A 23,850-nucleotide genomic window follows, 5' to 3' on the forward strand; every position below is an offset into this window, starting at 1 on the left:
CCACAGAAAAGACAGGGTATGTGGCCAATTTTAGATCTGCTTCATCTGAACCGTACTCTTCGGACATACAGGTTCAGGATGTTGACACTCAAACTTATCGTTCCACAGACTCAGTTTGAGTATTGGTTTGTGACGATAAATATAAAAAAAGACACATATTCCATTGCCCAGTCACAGGAAATTCCTGAGGTTCGCATTTGGAGGCAACGCATATCAATATTGGTTTTTCCTTTTGCTAGCTTTATCCTCTCGGATCTTCATGAAGTGTGCTAAACTACCTGTATGACTGGTTAATTCTAGCACAGTCCAGGTTGGCAATTCAACAGCAATATGTTATTCTTGCACATGTGAGGAGCATGGGGCTCAGGTTGAACCCCAGGGAAAGTTGCTTCATTGGTCGAGAGTGACTTTTCAAGGGATTATATTGGATTCAAATATGATGAGGGCGTGTCTCTCCCCAACACGCGTAGGGCGATCCATTCAACACTGAGCAAGATAAAGTTAGGTCTGGGCATCCCGTCTAGTCTCTACAAGACTTATGTGGCTTATGGCAGCAGCAACCAACATCATACCGTCGGGCCCATTGCACATGAGACTGGTCAGGGCTGAAAGTCGGGGGTTTCATTCAATGATGAAACCCCTGAGAGTAATCAGTGTCACACAGCGATGCCTACATGCTCTGAGAACTTGGAGGTGTCCCCGGTTTCTAGCCTTGGATCACACTCTAGGGGCATCTCTTATCGCAAAACGGTAATGTCAGATGCCTCCCTCAAAGTCTCTGGAGCAGTATTCCTAGCAATGAAATTCTTCTCCTCAGTTGAGAGGTCACCATGTGTTAGACAATACAGCGGTGGTCTCATATATCAACCACCAGGGAGTATTACGTTCATGCCCCCTGTTCAGGCAGGCTCAACTAATTTTTCTCTGGCAGAGGGGAAGTTTTGTCAGTGAGTGCAATGTACATTCCAGGCAAACGGAATGTGGGGGCAGACATCCTGTCAAGGCAGGGGCCGAAGCACAGGGATTGGAGGCTCCATTCACAAGTGGGTGAGTCCATATGGCGGAGATCCGGCTGAGTGGAAGTGGAAGTGTTCGCCTCTGAGACAACACGCTGCCCACTGTAGGTCGCCCTCACTCCTCCCACAACAAAAAAAAAGTTCAGGGCTGGATGCCATGGTACACATGTGGCCAAGGTCACGTCTGTACACCTTTCCCCAGATTGCTCTGCTTTCACAGGCTCTAGCGAGAGTTCGCCAAGATCGTGCTACGTCTGCTGCTAGTAGCACCAGATTGACCAGTTCGTATTTGGTTCCCCGAGATAATATATCTGCTAGCCGGCACTCCCTGGGAGATTCCTGTTCGCAAGGACCTATTGTCTCATGCAAGAGGGTTGATTTATCACCCTCGGCTAGAACTACGGAAACTGTGAGCCTAGTCCCTGAGGGGCACCAGCTCATAGATTTCAGTCTCTCAACTGAGGTTGCAGAGACCATGTTAAACGCTAGAGCACCATACACGAGAAAATTGTATGCATTCAAGTGGCAACTTTTTTATCGTGGTGTGAGGAACGCCAGTGAGATCCAGTAAACTGCGCAATAGCTACAGTCCTGGAGCTCTTATAGGAAAGTTTCTCAGCAGGGTTGGCTCCTTCTACAATCAGGGTCTACATTGTCACCATTTTGGCCAGCCATGCCCCTACTGATGGAGCCTCAGAAGGTCCCTATTCTGGAGCCTCAGAACATCTCATTCCCTTGTCCCTTGTACATATGTAACCCAGACATTTTAATGAGACAGGAAATCTTTCCACTGCACTAAAATGTCAAAAATTATAGAAAAACGACATTACACATAAAAATTATCACTAAGGACCAACTGTGTACTTTATTTGTTGTTGTATTTTCTAATTTGCTGTTGATCTTTTGGTTAATAAATGTCTTCTGCATTTATGGGTGACCATAATTTATGTATGAGAACTATTTCTATATTAAAACTGAACTTAAATTGCCATCAAATGTCAGAACAAATTTATTTTATTTAACCCTTAAACACATACCTCGGGTTGTTAGCGACTCTGTACATCATCCACTACTCTCTCCCTCATTATTTTTAAAAAATGAGATCTCCACCTTCTTATTATTCCTCAATCAACAATATAACAAGAAAAAAATACAAAATTTTTAAATAATATCTGTTTTCTAATTAATTTATTGTAAACAATTTATAGGGTAGCTAGTGACCCGAGGTATGTAATAGCATAAGTATATTTTTCTGCACAACAATATTGAATATCTCATGTCTCAATAAATGCAATTAATATTTATTCCTCAATGTGGAAATTTCTGATAAAAAATTATGTGATGCACCAATCATAATTACCTCTGACATAAAACAAACAAACTTTACATTTCTCAGCGATTTACTGCCAAACCAGTATGTAAACATTATATTAGCGTCACTTGATGGCACAAAATATTGATTTTGACGTTGATAAAAATGAGTTTTGAAAGTAATACATTGAATATTGTAAATAAAAAAATAAATATTGTAATGGTGACTATTTTGTTATGGTGACTGAAATGATTTGATGGAAATGTTACAATGTTTTGACTATTTTAGTGCCTGAATTATTAGTGCATAATTATAACGTAATTTTTTTTTTTGCATGTGTTTGATGAATGTCAAATGTCAAAATATAACAAAATTTGCTTTACCTTTTTTTTTTTTGTAATTGTTAATAAAATATTAGGACAGTTTTATTATATTGGGGCAGTTTAGAGATCCATCCATATTAGATATACAGAGCTGATAAAGACCTGAATATGTAATAATGATTGGCGAAACATATATTCATTTAAGAGTCAATGCAACACTGGACTGTACCATATTGCAAACTATAGAAAAATCTTATTATAAGTACTTCTAATAAGGATTTCATGCTGGGAATGAGTCTAGATTATATGGAGTCTAATGGACTCAAACCCAACATAAATTAAGAGCAATACATCTGTCCTACATTTCATACACATGATTATTATTACTTGTGCATGACCTACGATAGGCCTGAATTACATTATTACACATTTTTAGTAGACAGACTGACCCATACTGACTGGAATCCTTGATAAACCTTAACATAAAAAGCAGCAATCCATATATTACGATTAATATTAGCTCAAATATTTAAAGGTTTTGTCATTATAGGATTGTCTACATTGCCAAGTCAACACAGCAGGAACTACAGCAACTGACAAAACATAATTTGAAACAAAGACCTTTGCCTGGTTCATCTCAACAAGACAGATATGCCTGCTTCTCTGTGTTCATCTGGCTCCATTGAGCACTGTGTTTGACAGACAGCAGGATATTACATACGTGATACAGTGGCATACATGCACCAGCGGGTGTCTTTTGGTGGCTGACAGACGCATTTATTAAACTTCTCAGACTTACAGTGTTGAACTAGGATCAGGCCCAGTCTATCTATAGCACTCAGTGAATAGGATCAAAGAAATAATTCAGAAAATCTCATCAGGTAACTCTTCTATAAGGAATGTTTTTACCAGCACAGACTAAAAGTGCCAAGGCTTTGGATATTTTACTCCAGCTCATAGGTGTTGTCTACAAAGAATGCGGTACTGTGAATCTGCCAAACAACACAGATCTTAGTCTTTAGTTGCATTAGAAGCTGAAACAGATACTAACGTTAAAGAAGAAACATGACAGGAAATAAAAGGCACAATGCATTCACCTCAGATCGCTACAAGTCTATATTGGTTGGCATGAAACTGTTTCCTCAAAGAAAACCCCAGGAACAGCAATCCTGTAGAGCAAAAACACTGCTTTGAATTCAAAACATGTGAAGGTAATATATTATAACATAATATTGTTCACCTGAAGTGCTTAATTTACACATTAAAGCGGGAGAAACTGGGGCATGCTATTTCCAAACCTCATTCTTTACACTATGGCTCCCCTACCGTGACTGAGAGGGGGGTAAAAACAGGTGCTTTTAGAGTTGAAGATGAATCATTGTGCTTCTATCTGGGTTAAATTCCAGTAGGCCAGTCAGTGACTGTAGAGGTGTAAAGCAAGAGCCCTGGCACAGAGCCAGTTTAGGGATAGTTTGACCAAAATGCTAAAATTATTAATAATGACTAGGAACACACACTGTATTAAAGATAGTACAAACGGAAACTAGCTTATTCACTTATTACTGACAGTAAGTCAGTAAGATATTCAATATATTCTTGCTAATTTCCAATAAATTGTATGAGCCATCTTGTTAGAAAAGGTTAAGGCAAGGGTTGCAGGAGTGGACAAGTCATAAAATTCATTAGCTCACCCACCCAAGTGAAATCTCCAACATGCTAAAAAAGTGCTACCTAAAAAAGCACAATGTACCTAGCTAGCAGAATGTAATAACGTATGGGAAACTAGTTTGCTAGTTCAGTACAATAATAATACAGTTGGCGAAACTGCAATTGCACAACATTATTTTGGCCAATCGCAATGATGTTTGTTGGTAAATGAGACCTTTGAGCTGTACTCATGTTTGATGCGCGTGAATCGAAGAGGGCTTTGGCTGAATGTGCGTTTAGATGTCACATAACGCACTGTGGCCCAAATCTGGAGAAAATCTCCAGAAAAAGTTGTTGGCCAACTTTTCAGTTATGAGATGACTGGCTGTTTATTTTATTTCAATATGGTTACCTGTGAGGTGACTTACTTATGACAGGAATCTTACAGTATGTACTGTATATGACAGCTTTGTGCTAGGACATGTTAGTAGTGAAAAAAAGGACATAAATCATCCAGATCTATAGTATACAGTAGTATAGTTACAGCATTGTGGTACATCCCATCACTGTGAAGCACATTAATTCTAAATATAGCTACATGCCAAATGGAAAATTTTGTTTTGAGAAAGTCCATAACAAGTAGGGTTTTTCTAATTTTCTGGATGTTTAAACATATTTATACACCAGGAACGATGGATAAAAAAAAGAACAACACTGACATGTAATCTGCTTGTCCTGGGCACCTGAGCTAATGATTTGTTCACCTCTGTCTTGTTTTTAGCAGTTTTCATTTCATATGAAATTGAATGACATCGCTCTCTCCTGATACAAGTCTTAAAAAATGACGGACATAAATTATCATTTTTGGCCAGACTCTTCTCTCCTGTTTATACCCAGTTAAAACGTTCTGCTAAATTCCACTAACTGGTACCAATGTTAGCATGTTTTGCAAAACCATTCTTTTAAAGTAAATGTGAAGCCTAGTGTTTTTCCTGTTCTCCCAACTCACATCAGTGACACGTTCGTTTACCACAGCAACACAGGAAGCTCATGTTCACAATCTAACACTGCCGATCAGTGACAGATTCCAGTTTACCTTTTACAGTAAGCAAGTAAGGAGCAAGAAAGGAAAAATCATACATATATAAAGTATAAAATCACAAATATTCATTGTCTGAGTCTCCAGGGATTCAGAAGGTGGCCATGAACCTATAAAGCACATTTTAGAAGAGTGGTATTAATTGTATTTTAAAAAAAAAAAAAAAAAAAAAAAAAAGAAGAAGAAGAAAGAAAGAAAGAACGATAGGAAAAAAAAGAATGAAAGAAAGAAAATATGGAAAAACTTGATTTGAAAGAGGCTGGTAATTGTGTGTGTGTCTCCACTTGTGTTTAGTGTAGAAAGAACTTCTGTGTAGTCTGTTAGAACACAGATGCCAAGGTCTCAAAGGAGTGTAACAGCCTCAGGTTCAATGTTTTGAACAAGAAACTCTTTCTGTTCTTTCTTTTTCTCTTCCCATTTTCCTCACGGCACCAACTTTTTCTTTGCCTCTGCCACTAAGTGGAGTAATTTTTGGTGGGGGCATTATTTTTTGGGTTGGCCGTCCAGCCGTGTGTGAATCCGAGGTTGTCGTTAGCGTGATTTCTTAAGAATGAGTGCTTTTATGTTTGTAGGATTGATATGGAATTATCACTGTAACAAGCAGATGAACTGACTGGATTTTGAAATTGATCCAAACAGGGTCAAGGTCACAGCAAGGCCAAATGACTGAAATAGTTTTTCTTCAGTACCTTCCCTCCTGTTTGATGTGATTTTTCCCTCTCCAATGCACTTATATATTGTCTTTTTTGTCTTATTTTATTCCTCAGAAAAAATATCTCTGTCTTGCTCACACCATCCATCTGTGTCTGACTCATTTCTAAATGCTGCCTCACACCCACTTTCATATTCAGATGAGCCAGACACAATAGCATAAGCATGCACACCTGAACATGGTTTATACACACACTCTCGCCTCTGTGCTGTCAGGGGTCCAAGCAAGACAAAACAGCTTTCTCATCTGTGTGCTAAAACACACAGCGGGCCACAAACGGCTTTTAAACATCAGACAATGGTAAGGCCTGTGGATTTAGAGAGCATCAATATGAAAAATCCTCTATGAACAGAATGCGTAATGAGCTTGTGGCCGCTTATTGATTTATTTATTTTGTCTCATTTTAACAGAGAATGTCCCACTGATTTTCCTTTTATCCATTATCTTGCACACACAAACACACAAAAGAGGAGAAAAACTTACTATAGCAGAAAGTTTAACAGCGTATAATTAAATTTTGGTTCTAGGAGATTAAGTCCTGTACTCGATCACAAAGCACAAAGACTAAAAGATATTTTTGTTGTTTTGTTTTTAATTTAATAAATGAATATGACCTTTTGTGCAGAATAAGCTATCTTACTTTGGTCAAAGATTCATACTAAGATAACTCATTCCACACAAAGGGCTGTATATTCATTCATTCATTCAATCATTCATTTTCAGAAACCGCTTTAGCCAGTTGCACATGATTGCGTCGCAATCATTGCAATGTCCTTCTTGTACCATATCGGCTCTCAGGAGGAGCAGTATTATTAAGTAATGAAATAACCGCCACTGTCGAACAGTTTGTCACCCTATACTTCTCATTTGTATATCGTCATATTAGACTTTATTTCTTTATTTTTAAATTGCTTTTATGTTACATGACACTGCAGTTGACAGCAAAGAAAAAGAAATGGATAAGCTTCTTTAAGTGCCATCCTTTTTTCAGGGTTAAAGACTAAGGCTTGTATATAAGACCCGTCGGGCTTGGACTCTACATGACCTCTGAAGGTGTTCTGTAGTATTTGGCACCAGTGCAATGCACTGTGTTCTGACACCTTTCTATCATATCCAGCATGAAAGTTTTTAGCAATTAGAGCAACAGTAGATCTTCTGTGGGTTCGGACCAGACGGGCTGGCCTTTGCTACCCACACGTATCAGTGTGCCTTGGGAGCCCATGACTTTGTCGCCAGTTCACAGGTTGTCCTTCCTTGGACCACTTTGGTAATACCCCACAAGACCTGCCATTCTGGAGATGCCCTGACCCAGTCGTCTAGCCATCACAATTTGGCCATTTTCAAAGTCGCATCAATCCTCATGCTTGCCCATTTTTCTTGCTTCCAACACATCGACTTCAACTGACTTGGACACACTGAGAACTAACTGTTCACTTGCTACCTAATATATCCCAACCCTTCATAGGTGCCGTTGTAATGACATAGTTAATGTTATTCACTTCATCTGTTAGTGGTTTTAATGTTATGGCTGATCTGTGTATGACATCAATTTAATAATACAGTTGAAGTGTAATTGTCATATATACAATACAATTAAACTATTCCTTTAATAGCAAATGCTATTTACAGTACAGAATATTTGAAGAAATTGTAACACACCTTTTTGTCAAAAACAGAGTAAATAGCATTTGCGGCAAATGCATAAAAATGTCTGCTGAAAAACGGTCCTGTAAAATAGGCAAGATGCAATTTCACAATTTTTGATGACGCTAGTTTCTATCTGGCTGCCGAATCGTAACATGTGTTATAGATGCCCAGGGACTGGCCAGCAAGGCCAAGCTGGCATGGCTGAGCCTATTATAAAATGCAGCAGATTTGAGTCCAGATACACTCAGTGCTGCCAGCAGGCATGAAATACAAACCCTTTAGAGATGATGAGAGACCTCTCTCGTAAAAGTGTGGCCTGGCAAAGAGCCTGTTACAAGACCCAGGCACCCTGAGTATTATTGGTACCTGTAGTACTACTGCCTGGCAATTACAGGCAAGAAAATGTGTGCACAAAATGTCTTACTGACTCCATGTAAAAAAATAAAATAAGATAAAAAAAAGTGTGTGGGTGTGTTGGCTTACAAAAAAAAGAGAAAATGCACACAATCCTTACTGGAAAGATGGAAGAGCTTTCCTCAAGAACCAAGATTAATGGTTCAGAAAATCGTCTGGATGCATAATCTAAACATTTTTAGTTTAACATTTTTATTTTAATGACGCTGAACAGGGTTAGTGTTTCTCTGTAAGCTTCCCTCAGAGACCACCAGCTTTCATTCTCTTGTTCTTTAATCTGAGTTAATTTATCTTCAAGCCTCTTTGATAAGGTGCATCATATCCGATTTGGGTAATGTAATTATATTCCAAGCAAATTGAATGAGTACAGATCACACCAGGATTAATATCAGTATAAAATATGTATGCCTTATTTGTAAACGATATCAATGGAAATGTTTACATCCCAAAATGATTGTCTATCTGAATCTGGCAATTCCAATCACATAATGTAATGAAGAATCTCATTCCATTCTTCATAATATCATATACACATTTACTGAGAGGTCATATGACAGGATAAGGGAACTAATTGCAGGTAGGATGTAATGGTGTGTGAGTGAGGAAATGAAGAAACATAGGACCACACACAGCACAGGCCTAAGGAATCATTCACGCCAATCATTTGGATTTGTTGTCCCTAATTTACATAGAATTGAGAAAATCTCAATTCACATGTCATGTCATGATGTCACCTTAGTTTTCCAGTCCATATAAGATTTCTTTTTTGTGTGATTATCGCGGCCAAAAATGCTTGATTTTGCTGCAGCCTTTTCAAAATTTGCGATGCGAAATATGCGATGATCCAGTTGAAATCTTGATCAGTTTTATTCCAATTTAGATGTTTACATGAATTTAAAAAATATATATTTATTCCAATTGAGTAGATTATTATCAGATTATTAGGAAACATGTAAATGTACATAGCAATGTGATAGTAGAGGACAGAGGTGGTAGTTAGAGCTGCAACAACTAATCGATAAAATCGATAATAATTGATTATGATATCGTTGTCAACGAACCTCATTATCGATTGGTTGGTCTGCACGTGGCACAGGGTATGTTTACTCATTACATTACTTCTGTTCCGAAAACACACACTGGAGAGTAAATATGACAGCTGTGTCCCAAATTATGTACTACACACTTACACTATGCATTGTGTACTCTACCATCTAGTGTATGAATTTTAGAAGGGTAGTATCATCTCAAATGGAACACTAGCATTTTTTTTTCTAACTGGAAGTATAAGCTGTTTCCCAGTCAATGGCACATGATGTTAAATGCACTTAATGCGACGCCGCTAGCTTTAGCAGAATACCATGGTCAACGAAAATAAATTTCCTGTTTGTCACCATTATCTTTTATACACAACCTGACCTCAGTCACCATCAGATGGAGGCGTAGGTAGGGGCGCATTTTATATTAAACACTGTGGAGAAGACTGTAACCTGTAAACTTTACAAAGCGGAGCTTGTGTAGCACGGAATTATGACATGCTTATATACAAAATGCTTCACTGTTCAAGGGCTTGGGGAAACTGGTGCGAGTTGCTTAAAAGATTTAGTTTAATTACAGTTTATTGTCATTATATGCTGTATTTGCACACTTGCAAACTTCTGTCATTTATTATAACGGAAGTGATCTATTGGTAACCAGGCTGCATTTTTCCTCAGTCACAGTGTAGACGTTATGATAAACAGTGGGAGTGCAAGTAAAATAATATGTCTAAAGGCAGTGAGTAACAGAAACCACAAGATGCAGTGAAAGGGAGATTTTAAAAGTGCCCAAAGTGTCAATATTTTGTGTGGCCACCATTATTTTCCAGCACTGCCTTAACCCTCTTGGGTATGGAGTTCACCAGAGCTTCACAGGTTGCCACTGGAGTCCTCTTCCACTCCTCCATGACGACATCACGGAGCTGGTGGATGTTAGAGACCTTGTGCTCCTCCACCTTCCGTTTGAGGATGCCCCACAGATGCTCAATAGGGTTTAGGTCTGGAGACATGCTTGGCCAGTCCATCACCTTCAACCTCAGCTTCTTTAGCAAGGCAGTGGTCGTTATCATGCTGGAATACTGCCCTGCGGCCCAGTCTTCGAAGGGAGGGGATCATGCTTTGCTTCAGTATGTCACAGTACATGTTGGCATTCATGGTTCCCTCAATGAACTGTAGCTCCCCAGTGCTGGCAGCACTCATGCAGCCCCAGACCATGACACTCCCACCACCATGCTTGACTGTAGGCAAGACACACTCATCTTTGTACTCCTCACCTGGTTGCCGCTGGGGGGGGGGGGGGGGGCGGGGGGCAGGTACTTTTAATTTTGTTTTCCTTTGTTAGTATAAAAAGAAAAAAACCTGTGTATGTTTACTGCTGTGTGTTGCTCAATTTGTTTTGTTTTTCCTTCTCAATGGAATATTTGGGAAAGGGAGGGGAGGAGAGAAGAGAAAAGGTGATGTTCAGCAGACATGTTTGGTAGACATGTTCAGCAGAAATGTTCAGCAGAAATGTTTAGTTCAGCAGAAATGTCCAGCAGAAACGTTCAGCAGAAATGTTCAGCAGAAATGTTCAGCAGAAATGTACAGCAGAAATGTTCAATAAAAATGAAACTGGAAAAAAGAGAAGAGGCTTCCTTCTGGGACGACAGCTACGCAGACCAATTTGATGCAGTGTGCGGCGTATGGTCTGAGCACTGACAGGCTGACCCCCCACCCCTTCAACCTACCCCCCACCCCTTCAACCTCTGCAGCAATGCTGGTAGCACTCATACGTCTATTTCCCAAAGACAACCTCTGGATATGACGCTGAGAACGTGCACTCAACTTCCTTGGTCGACGATGGCGAGGTCTGTTCTGAGCGGAACCTGTCCTGTTAAACCGCTGTATTGTCTTGGCCACCGTGCTGCAGCTCAGTGTAAGGGTCTTGGCAATCTTCTTATAGCCTAGGCCATCTTTATGTAGAGCGACAATTCTTTTTTTTTTCAGATCCTCAGAGATTTCTTTGCCATGAGGTGTCATGTTGAACTTCCAGGAACCAGTATGAGGGAGTGTGAGAGCGATGACACCAAATTTAACACACCTGCTCCTCATTCACACCTGAGACCTTGTAACACTAACAAGTCACATGACACCGTGGAGGGAAAATGGCTAATTGGGCCCAATTTGGACATTTTCACTTAGGGGTGTACTCACTTTTGTTGTCAGCGGTTTAGACATTAATGGCTGTGTGTTGAGTTACTTTGAGGGGACAGCAAATTTACACTGTTACACAAGCTGTACACTCACTACTTTACATTGTAGCAAAGTGTCATTTCTTCAGTGATAATCCCAATGTTTACAAAAATGTGAGGGGTGTACTCACTTTTGTGAGATACTGTGTATGTGTAATATATATATATATATATATATATATATATATAGAGAGAGAGAGAGAGAGAGAGAGAAAGAGAGAGATAAATATGTATATATAAAATATTGTACAAACAGTTGTGTCAATGTAAAGTTTTATAATTTTATAAGTTTTAAATAAGTGTTTGTATTTGTAACACTCAGTTTGTAGATTTACTTTTAAATAAAAGAAAAAAATGGTATAGAAAGTCCCGCCCCCCCCATCCGATTAGACGAAAAAAAATAATCGGCCGATTAATCGATTATGAAAATAATCATTGGTCGCAGCCCTAGTGGTAATTAAGGTGACATAATGAGACATGCCACAGTCTGCAATCACATGCTCTCTGCTCCACAGTCCTGCTCCATCCTATAACCCATCATCCTTTTTAGCACAAGCAGGCCCAATATGGCAACTGGCTGTAATTAGGACCCAGCTGGCCATTTCCTATTACCCTGCCTTCTCAAAAATCAATACTTAATTACCTCACAATCCCCCTTACCTACGCACACACACTCATTTATCAGAGAGAGGCTGTCATCCATGATGGAAAGCAGACACTCACAAATGCATATGGACAGACATATACCCATGTCACACACCTCACTACTATTCTCTATTACCTAGACTCAATTCCACACGAACTAAGAGATTACATTTAATAAAGGAAGGAAAGTATGTTTGAATGTCGCAACCATCCGTAGGCAAATGGCCCATAACTCAGACCTAATAAGAGCGTGAGGAGGAGGCAAAGCCCCTTCTGTTCTCTGATTCATTTCTACCACGCTCCCATGCACAACGACGTGCTCATTGACTGCACTTGGACTGGCAGATTGGAAAATAAAGCAAGCAAAGGGGGTGCTTTTACCCATAAAATATTAATAATCCAGCCACATTAACCGATTGCAAATCAGCTTGTCTGGAAAAGGATAGAACATGGTCATTAGATGAAGCCTTTATTTAATTCTCTGCAGGTCTGCATTAAAGTAAAATACCCTAGTGCTAGAAAGAGCTGGCTTTATTACAACAACAAAAAAAGTTAGATAGACAGATGCTAATAAAATCCTGTCCTCTAAGAACCTGTCCTGTTTTTCCTCTGTTTTTTTTTCTAACTTCCTCTGTGATTGAACACATCAGCAAGAACAATTACAGAACACACTTCAGGAGGGCTGCACAGAAATACGCAAACACGGTGGCAAGCAACTGCGGTGTATACTAGGACGCCTGCGTCTCCACATATTAATGTTTCCTCTCCACCGGTTTGGTGTGTTTGATGTCTTTTGAGACAAAACAGACCGAAGATGGGAATATGAATATCATAATCTGATTAATGTGTAATCAGGCTCCCTTCATATAGTGGGCACTATGAAGATTAATTAATGTCTTCAAAGTATGCGAGTTCAAGAGACTAATCTTTCGGAGCAGCTGCAAAAATAAATAAATAAATAAATAAATAAATATAATTTAGTGTTATATTAAGCGTAAACCATGCACATTCTTTTGAAAGTTATACCTGGCCAGCTTTTAACAAAAGAGATCATTTTAGTTCCCACTAAGTAATACATTTTTCCCCCAAAATATTCTAATGACACTGAAAGGATTAAATATTTCTCTACAAGTTTTAGCCCTTGTGAGATTTTAGAACAACAACAACAAAAACAGAACCTGTACAATATATTTTTCCAATTTGCTGCATTCACAGGATTCATCATGTGAGTATTTGCCACAGTATCTATTTGTCTGGATTCCCTCCAGGTGAAAGTTCTTACAATTGTATACTTGGTCTCCACTTAATCCTATAGTGTTTGCACCACTTTTGGCAACAAGATAGTGGATTACAAGAAAGAATGTGTACTGGGAGTAGCACAGCAATTTTAGGATTTGGAAAATCATGTAGTGTGCACGTAGCCTAAAGCCCCATCCATATGTATACATGTTTTCAAATGTAAACATGTGGACAGGGCCTGAGACTACAGCAGTCAATGCAAGGTAGACACAAGTGGTGCCACACAGCCCCACAGAACAAGAAGTAACTATGTGGGGCTTCAGACAATAACACACTTATAACATTGGCTTTACATTCATTTGGCATTTCACTAGCTCCATTTGTCTAGCTACAATATCTGACAAGAAATTCTAGCTAACAGCGTTTTGGAAGTACACAGTCTCCCTTGCTGAGCTCAGAGGGCCCGAACTCTGTCTGCCAGCAACCCCTGCAGTCTCCCCGAGTCCTGCAGTCTAGCCAGGAGCTGGAGGAGGAATGAAATCATTATGCCAAAGGCTGCAACCCAATCTCATTAAAAGGAAAATAAATGGAGTGCTTTGTTCTCGCTTTGTTAGTTCCTCAGATCCAGCTTCATCCCCCAGCTCTTTCAGATACACGCCGCATAAATCCAGATAGGTGGATAGATAATCAGGCAGATAACATTGTGCATAGAGCCAGATAGATGAGTAGATAAACAGACAGATAGATACACAGAGCATAAAGTTTCTAAAGAGAGGTGATGCTTCAGATGGACATCCTTCATCCAAGTACTCAGTTTATTTCTTAAGTATTTCTAATATTTAGATAGATAGATAGATAGATAGAATTTTATCTCTCTGTCACAACAACATCTCTCTGTCAGCACACACGTACGCACACACACAATGATAAAGTGAGAGAGTGACTGAATAATGTTTTCTTTCAGGTCCTACATCTACAGCCTTTCTGAGCTCATGTTAAGTAGTTTCACCTTTCAGCACTTTTACTACAAATGGTAATAAAGCAGGGGGGGGGAGAGAGTGATGGAGAGAGAGAGAGAGAGAGAGAAAGAGAAACAGAAAGTGTAAACTGCACAACCCCATCTATTTTCACGAGAGGAGAGACTGAGCGAGAAATAGGCAATTATTCTCCAAGCTCGGGGCAGGAAGGAAAGCAGTCTGCCACCACTGCGCTGCTTGGAGTTTTAATCAAACACCTTTAGAAAATGACACAGGGAGCAATACAGCTTCAGACAGAGTTCAAACATCAGTAAGACTTGAGTTCGATTAGCCCTAGCCTGGAAGGGTATGATAGGACACTCCCGCAGTAAGGCGCATCAAGACCCTAAAAAGTGTATGGAGTAATCAATGCTTTCTACTCCAGTGGCTCCTGGGGGAAAAATCGCAAAGGCTCTGGTTTCTGCTGACAGAGACTCCATCGGTGTGTCTCCCAGGAGGCTATATTCACCACTGTTTCACACACACACCTAGCACGTTCAAATGGTTTTTATACACACGCTTTCACGCTGGATCCAACCAGGGCACTTTTACAGCCATTTGATGAAGTGGCGTTTTTAGAGACGTGACACAGTGGAGCTCTTGATTGTAAATCTGGTGAGAGGGACAGTCAGTGGTCTGTGAAGAGTATTCAATCTAGGAAGTGAATTTGTGAACCGAACTGTTTACCTGTACACGATTTGTGTGTGTTTGTGTTTGTGTGTGTGTGGTATGTGAGTTCTGAAAATCCTGACAACTTTCATGCTGAATTCATGTGCATTTTAACCATTGTATATCACCAATGCATATGTACACACACACACACACACACGCACACACACAAAATGATGCACAGAATTTCTGAAATTAGCTTTCCTTATTATCTACTTGACCTGAAAAATGCAAAGCACACTGGGACATGAGCAGAAAGCCACTATACAAAACTAAGAGACACAAACACAGTCAGGTTGCACAAACCAATAAAATACAAGACACCAAACAAGATGAATTTGAAGAGATTTGAGTCTCCTGGAATCACACACACACACACACACACACACACACACACACATACACACCTGTAGGTGCCATCTGGCTGCTTTCAAATGTGTCTCAAGAGAGAGAAGATCTCTAAGGAGAGATACTTCCTGCACCACAACTCCCATTCATGGCCTTTAGGTCAGAATCCACAGCTCCTGCAGTGTGTGTATGTGCATGAGTGTGATTGTGGGGGGGGGGGGGGGGGGAAGTAAGGGTCTCAAGCTGACACAGTTAGAGCAATGTAACCAGCTAGACGTATCTGATTATAAAGCATTACAACTGCCTCTGGCACTGAACAAACAAATAATGGGAACATAAGAATGAAGCGATTTGTTCATACCCTTACATACAGAGACAGAGCATGAAAGAGAAAGAGAGAGAGAGAGAGAGAGAGAGAGAGAGAGAGAGAGAGAGAGAGAGAAAGAGAGAGAGAGAGAGAAAGAACCCATAAATCTCCTTGGGCTGGGCACTGCGAGAGAGGATTAGATAGATTTGCATGCCATTAACAGAAAAAAGAGAAAAAGAAAGAGTGAGTTGGGCATCTGTAGATCATTATTCACAACAGCAGCAGCAATTACCTCCTCTTCCACCACACACACACACACACACACACACACACACACACACACATGCACACGCGCGCACACACAGCACTCTTGTTTCTGATTGCCCTTACACCAATTATGCCTGCATTGGCCTGCTCACTTAGCTGAGAGAGATGGATTAGAATGAAAGGACGTACCAACGGTCACAAACATGCCAGCGCAAGCACACACACTCTCTCTCTCTCTCTCTCGCTATCTCTTTCTCTCTCACACACACACGAAAACACACACACACACACTCACACACATTCATACCTGCCCTATCAAGTGTCCGTTTTTGTAAAAAAGTTGAAATGGGATTGTAGAGAACAAAAAGTCCAAACAAAAAGCTTCCATCAACAGCCACAGACTCCTCACAGAAACCACTATGCCTGTGTGTGACAGTGCATCTGTGTGCCGTTTATCCTTTAAATAAAACTGTGCAGTACATACAGGAGTACATATGCGGCTTTAATAAAAGACACCCATTATAATATCCTTTTGCAGCTCAGAGAAAAGAGAACTGCTTTTGTCCCTTATACAAGCACAAACACGGACAGGTGGGCATCAACAAAATGTAGAAATGGCTTGGCTGCTTGAAGAGCAATCTGTATTTGTTCCTTTCTATTTGGTGGTAAATGACTGTTCACACCTTCTTTTCATGTTCTTCAGAACTTTTGTAGCACTGTAAAAGCATACTGTATTCACTTGGAAGACGTGTAGGCTTAAAATACAAGACCAATTAGCAGTAATGGTGTTTCCGTTCATCTCAAGTCAATTTTCAATTAGGATAAAAGAAAGTGAGGAATTTTTTTAATGAAATCTAAATAGTGCTTACAGGGGTCATGACAGGAGAAATCAAATTTTCCTTGTAATAATAATGTAATGTAAAAGGTCATTGTACCATTAAAACGTCCTGCAAGTTTCATAGCTTATTACATCCTCCTCAGTACAAAAACAGCATTTATTTAACCAAGCTCCAAAAATGGCTCGTTTGGATGTGGTGGGATTTGTGACGTCACACTGACAAATACATTTATATATGACTGCACCTACAGCAAGACATCGACAGCTACTTTTACATCATTGCACCGTTGGCCCTGCCCAGTGGTGCTCAGTCACTGAAAACAGTTCCGCACGTGTTATGGCAGCGGGTGTTGATAATTGATTATACTGAAGTCTTAAAGGTAAAGGACACAAAAGCCGATCGTTTCGGCTTCAGGTCAGAGACAGGGTGGAAAAAGGTCATAAATTACAAATATTTGTATGTTTTTTTTGTGCAAGAAATCTTTACCAATATTTATAATTACACCTCAGGGAACATGTCATGACCCCATTAATCCTTCTCAAAAGTGTAAAAGTTATATTATTAAGCATATTAATAAGCATATTATTCAGTGACGGCTGGTCATGATGCTACAGTCTGGGCTAGAAATAAAATCACCCACAGTATGACAGTTATTTGTGATGCTGTTACCATCCATCTATCTATTTTCTGTACCGCTTATCCTACACAGGGTCGCAGGGACCATGGAGCCAGGGCACAATCACACACCCTGGACAATTTGGAAATACCGATTAGCCTACAGTACGTCTTTGCACTGGGGGAGGAAACCTCCGAAGCATGTGGAGAACATGCAACCACCACACACACAGGGAGGAGGCAGGATTCAAACCCCCAACTGCAGAGGTGCGAGGCAAACATGCTAACGACTAAGCCACAATGCCCCACCGGTGCTGTTATACTTAAGACATTTGTTAACATTGAATAATTTGATGTTGATGCCAAAAATTTAAACTTACACAGATTTTTTTTTTGAAAGATAAGGGGCTTAGCCCTGTTTAGACCTGTTTATGTTAGCCACTTTATACCAGCTGCCCCTGATACTGAAAAAAAATTCTTGTGAGCATATACAGTATAATGTTATTGGTCAGGTTATCTGTCATACATTTTTTAAAAATCTTTGTAAGAAATAAAATCCAACCAAATCACTGTCGCCCAAATGAATGCATACAAATTTTTCACAAAATCACATTCCTTTGAATGTGTTTCATCTGGTGTTGTTGATTATGTCATTGCGTTGCCCGTCTTTACAGTATTCATAGATGATGGAGACACATGGTTCACTTTTTTCTTAACGACATTTTCAGACATTTGTTTAAAATTTGCAGAATATTTGGAAGGACCCAAACCTACAGACATCCAAATATGGTTAAAAGCTCATAGTGTGTGAGCTCACTTGCTTTTAACCAATATAGTATCTATGCCAATCTTGCCTGGGCCATATTAGCTAAATAGAGTTTCCATGATTACAACTGAAATAATAAAATTCTCTGTTCTCAACATCAGATTATACAATGAATATCCTCTAATGACAGACTATGAATAAAGAAAATGAAAATGTTCTGCTTACGTCATTAATCAGCATAATTGGGGCTTATGCAGAAAAGTGAGCTTGAGGTAATAAGGATAGTTTTTCTGTCCATTAGTTATTGTTCTTTCAGCTGCTACCGTTAGGGGTCGCCACAGCAGATCACTGGTCCGCATATTTGATTTGGCACCGGTTTTACACCAGATGCCCGTCCTAAAGGCAACCCTCCCATTTTATCCGGGCTTGGGACCGGCACTGAGTGCAACCCAGTGTCTATGTTGGTTCCCTGCCTGGGAATTGAACCCAGACGCAGCAGTGTGAGCGTGAGATCCTTAGCCACTGAACCATCAAGAGTTTTCTGTCCATTAGTATTCATTTACATTTCATTAGTTTTATTTACATTTTGCCATTGAATTCAATTCAATGTGTAGAACACTTTTAATAATGGACATTGTCATACAGCAGCTTTACAGAAATGCGGATATAAATTTTTTATATAAATTTATCCCTAACGAGCAAGCCAGAGGTGACTGAAGTGAAAAGAGAAGAAATCTTGAGAGGAACCAGACTCAAAAGGGAGCCCATCCTCATCTAGGTGACACCAGATAATTTTTGTAGCTGTTCCACAAATTTCACATAAGCCTATGACGTCCTCCTATTGGTGGCTCTGAGATTTTAATAAAACATTTCTGACACTGACAGACAATTGTTGTCTGTTGTCTTTCGTTACAGTGGCACTAAAATTGCCTCCAATGAGCATGTTACATTATGCGTTCTAAGAGCACTTGCCGTAAAACTGAATTATTTTACAACATGCAATATTTTTTTGTCTGTGACAATAAAAATTGGGCTGAGAATCATACAATTGCTAAACTCTGCTAAACCAGAGGAAGTACTAAGGTTGCAAAATGCAGTCTGTCGAACCCAAGTGCTCATTTGCAAGTGCCAGTGTAAATGTATTGTGAAGAGTTTATGTCCTATGACATAGGGCAGCTTTTACCTCTCAGGCAATACAGGAGAAATAGCCAGTTGGAGCAAATTGATAATGACTAAATTGGGACAAAATGTGGTAAAAAAAAAAAAAAAACAAACAAAAAAAAAAACAAAAGAGAAATGCATCTTATTTGAGAAACAGGTACAAAAAAAAAACAGCAAAGCTGCCGCATGTTTGACTTCGGAACTGTTGACCAGAAAAAGAGACAGAAAAAGAATGTTATCTGTAAACAAATTTAACACATTCTCACGATTGCAAAATTATATGAATTGTGGCAAATGGTCTGAGTTACGGTGGGGGCAGTCAGATTAGCGGTACATTTGTGTTTAATCCAATTACTTTTGATTGGAAGGTTGTAACTTTAAATCCCTGACTGCTATTATTCCCATAAACAAAGCGCTCAGCCCACAACTGCTCAGTTGCATGGTTGGACTGCATCCTGTCACGATTCAAAGATGCTTTCGAAAAATGCATCTGCTAAATGAATAAATATTATTGTAAAATCATTTCGTACATTACAGTGCATACCAATTTTGTCTTGAATCTGGTTGGAAATTTCAAATCTATAATTATTATCCACTTTAGAGTTCAAAAGTCAAAGCATTCACTGCTCAAAAAAGCCAACGGAACCTCAACTATGCCCTGCAGCCTGAAGTTTGATATTTTGACCAGCATAAAAGAATAACTCTACCTCATCTTTAATAAATTATTCATGGCACACCTAACACAACAGCAATGCCAAATGAACGCATTCATAATTCATATGTGGCATTAATGGCCGGCATTTCAGATGGCCAGATCTATTCTGAGGGCACTTTGCTTGTCCGCTTTCAAGTGAGGGGAGGAGTGATCTAAGTGAGCTCTCGTTACCCCAGATGGTCTTGCATAGAAATCTCCTTTCCCTTCTGTTTTTCATCCTCTACCCCCTAGCCCCCACTCCCCTTCCAGATCTTTGACACATTGTTTGTGATTGCTGGGATGATTTGGCGATTAAGGGCACGTAATCCGATCACTGGGACACAGAGAGCAAAGCCAGGGCTCAAACACAGCCATGCACTTCATTGTAACAGACTGTAGATCACGCTTCTTAACCAGCCAAAGGCCAATTCCCTTTCAATTAGCTACCAGAATGGGATGACTGCATGCCCCCTTTCCCATTTTCCTGCCCATCATGTCTGGCCCATCTGCTGTGGTTAGCCACTGTACAGCCCTCTAAACGATCCACAGCACTTTTAGGAGCCATTATCAATTAGAAAGCCTTAAACTTTCAATATCTTTGGGACTCTACTCTCATTTTAACGTGAGCAAAAGCGTATTAAAAAGAAAAAACAGAAGGTGTAAGATGCAAGAGAGAATAAGACTGCTATGCACTCCAGAACACTGTGAGGTTTGAGTAGAAATGTATAGTCTTGCCGAAATGTGTGTCATTAGTCTCATGTTGACTTGGACAGGTTTCCTCTAGATAAGAACAGGAATCGTGAACAGATAAGCACTCGCATCGACTCGCTGCTGAACGCTATCGGAAATCACAGCACATTAACCTTCAGGACGTAGTGAATGTGAACTTGTGGGAACAGTATGGATGTGTTGTAACATACAGGGAGAGGTGCTGAGAAACATAAAAGAGAGAATGAGAGGGAAGACGGACAGAGAAATAGACAGAACATCTTAGGTAGGAAAGGGTTCTTGAAGGGTTCCTTGGATCGTTAACAGGTTTTCAAAGGGGTTCTACAGAAAACACTCTGATGTAGGATTCATACACAGAACCTGGAGAATAGTTTTTCCAGACGACCAAACCAAACCAAAGTATGCTTCTAGATTTCTAGACAGACAAACAGACAGACAGACATGAAAAGAGAGGCAGACAGAAGCACTGAGTAGAAGTGTGTGTGAGAGTCTGTGTATATTTCCCTGTGCTTTTTCGGTTCATCTTCTGCCATCAGTGCACCATCTGTCAAGTGCAACACAAGAAGAGAATTTTTTTTTTTGTTTTGTTTTGTTTTTTTACACAAAGCTCTTATTCACTGGATAAGAACCGGACACAGAACCCTGACAGAAATGGGTAAAATCTGGCGTTAAACAGCTATCTATTACCGTTTACCTCCACAGACTCACAATGAGAAATACCTCAAAGGATTTAATTACAAAGACATTGGCACAGAACCCTGAAAAAATGGACAGAATATCATTGTTTGGAGTTAGATCCCTATCCATTATTGGTTACCTCCACAGACTGATCCTGAGAAATGCCTTAAAAAGCATCCAAATATGCAATTAAGGAACCCGAAATGAAGGAACACAATTTGCAACCATTCACATTTTAGTGCCTTAGCAAACGCAGGCGAGATCGATAATAATGTGAGTCTGACGATTGGTTTTGTGCACGTTTTGTGTGACCAAATTCCCCATAACACACATAGGTGATGTGCAGAGCAGCTGAGAGGGGAGATCACCCCTAGCCGGACTTTACACATCAGTGCAGGCTCCGCGCGCATCCAAAGAAAAGTTTCCCAATGACAGCTATAAAGCAGCGCAGAAGTTAAAGTTGAAGCGCATGGAATCCCGTCACTAATGAGCTCAAGACGCAGTTTTAATCCTGCTAGAATTACATCCGTTCTCATTTACCTTCCCTCCCTGAAACAGCCGCGATGGCACACAAAAACGTGAGAAAATCCACAGTCATGGTCAACGGCGTCCTCCGCTGTCGCTTCATCCCTTTCCGTGGAAAAGCCGCACTCCTCCGCTTCTTCACGCGCTGGATACTCCGTTATTCCACAAGGCGAACGTGGCGCGTCACATCGCCAGCAGTAGTAAGGATCGCGCGAGTGTGAGTGTGTGTGTGTGTGTATGTGTGTGTGTATGTGTATGTGTGTGTATGAGAGAGAGACAGGCGGCCTCGGTGGCGCGGCTTACTGAGCGCCCGAGCGCGCGGGGACCCAGCGGACCACGCCCCCTTCTTCTACCCTTTAAACCAACAAGACCAATCGTGGATCGACGGCTGAAAGTGATTGACCAATCGCACGCGCGTTTTCCCTCCCTCATGCCTTGTTATTCAAAAGCCAAAACTTTTCTCAGCAGTTCGTTCCAGCCTCAGCGCGCGAGTTAGAAAGGAAATAGTGCCGACATGCGGCCGAGATAAGTACATCGCTTTCAATTACTAACGAAGCACATGACTGGGATAGCATTATTATTATTATTATTATTATTATTATTCGTTCCACCCCCCTAGTGCTCAGTGCTTAGGCTAATACATACTATGTTTTATTGTTTGTTTGTTTGTTTTCCGTGTCTGAGAGGAGCACAGATGAACAACAAAACACAATTAGAAAGTTTGTTTAGTTCATTATTATTATTATTATTATTATTATTATTATTATTATTATTATTATCCATTGATTTGCCATACCACTTATCCTACACAGGGTTACAGGTGAGCCTGGCGCCTATCCCGTGGAACTCGGGGCACGAGCGTGGGACGCCCTGGACGGGGTGTCAACTCATCACAAGGCACAATCACACACACTCATACCCATTCAAACACTACAGACAGGATTCGAGCCCGGTGCGAGGCCACCGTTCTTCCCTGTTGTTGTTGTTGTAGCAGCAGCATTTCCCATTTTCTTAGAAAACGTCATTTACTTCTGTTCAGTTTTCATGGTAATATATATATATATATATATATATATATATATATATATATATATATATATATATATATATATATATATATATATATGGTGTTTAGAGTGATTTGTGTCCCAGTAATTGTGCAACCCAACGTTTATCCGAAAACCTATATAGTGCACATTATTAAAGTTTTGCTATTATAATGCTAGGATGGAAGTCTACATGTAAAGTCTATTTCCAAATGCCTAACTACATAGAGATATTCTACAATATCTCATAGGAGACGTAAGTGGGGAATTAGGAGCACGGGATACATACAGTCTCTCTCTCTCTCTGTTTCTCGGCGTCAATAATTGATTGTAATGACCAACAGTTTCAAAAGTGGGGGAAAAAAAGTAAACAAAAAAAGTGACGAAAGTGGTGTTTGTGATAGAGAGAAAGAGTCCAAATGCAGGTTTGTACATGTTATACACACAGGTAAGATTTGCACGAAAACTTACACATTTACATTAATATTCATATGGATTTAGTTTAGGGTTCTACTCTTTTTCTCTTAGAGTATGACATTTTCTTTTCTTGGTGTCAATAATTGTGGGGGGGGCGTGTAATGTAAAAATCCGCTAATTACTTATATCTGGTGTCGTATTTTCAATTAGGCTGCATCCCCATTGTGCATCAGTGATAATTGCTCGTCTCCAAGATGAAGCACGGAAGAAAGAGCGCCAAGAAAACGTCAAACGCAAAAAATTGAAATAGAAATTACTTCACAGAAAGCACATTATTTTCTGTGATTAGGGGAGTGTGCAGGTTTTCACCGTCGAGCCTGAAATAGACATTCAGAAAGGTATCGGCGTTAATTGGCGCTCTCTTCATTAATCCAGCAGCTTATTAAGTGTT

At 40.0% G+C, this 23,850-nt stretch overlaps 1 protein-coding gene across 2 annotated transcripts in view; it reads right to left on the minus strand.

Annotated features, from left to right (window-relative positions):
• Positions 1–22,454, minus strand: part of LOC128624479 (ephrin type-B receptor 1-B) — a 404,526-nt gene extending 382,072 nt beyond the window's left edge. For both annotated transcript variants that reach the window (XM_053652162.1, XM_053652161.1), the window contains exon 1: positions 21,952–22,454. In XM_053652162.1, the coding sequence (XP_053508137.1) occupies positions 21,952–22,039 (88 nt within the window). In that variant the 5' untranslated portion in view covers positions 22,040–22,454. The remainder of the gene's footprint in view (positions 1–21,951) is intronic.
• Between the last annotated feature and the right edge of the window lie 1,396 nt (positions 22,455–23,850).

Source organism: Ictalurus furcatus, chromosome 20 (genome assembly GCF_023375685.1).
Source record: "Ictalurus furcatus strain D&B chromosome 20, Billie_1.0, whole genome shotgun sequence".
Lineage (NCBI taxonomy): Eukaryota > Metazoa > Chordata > Actinopteri > Siluriformes > Ictaluridae > Ictalurus > Ictalurus furcatus.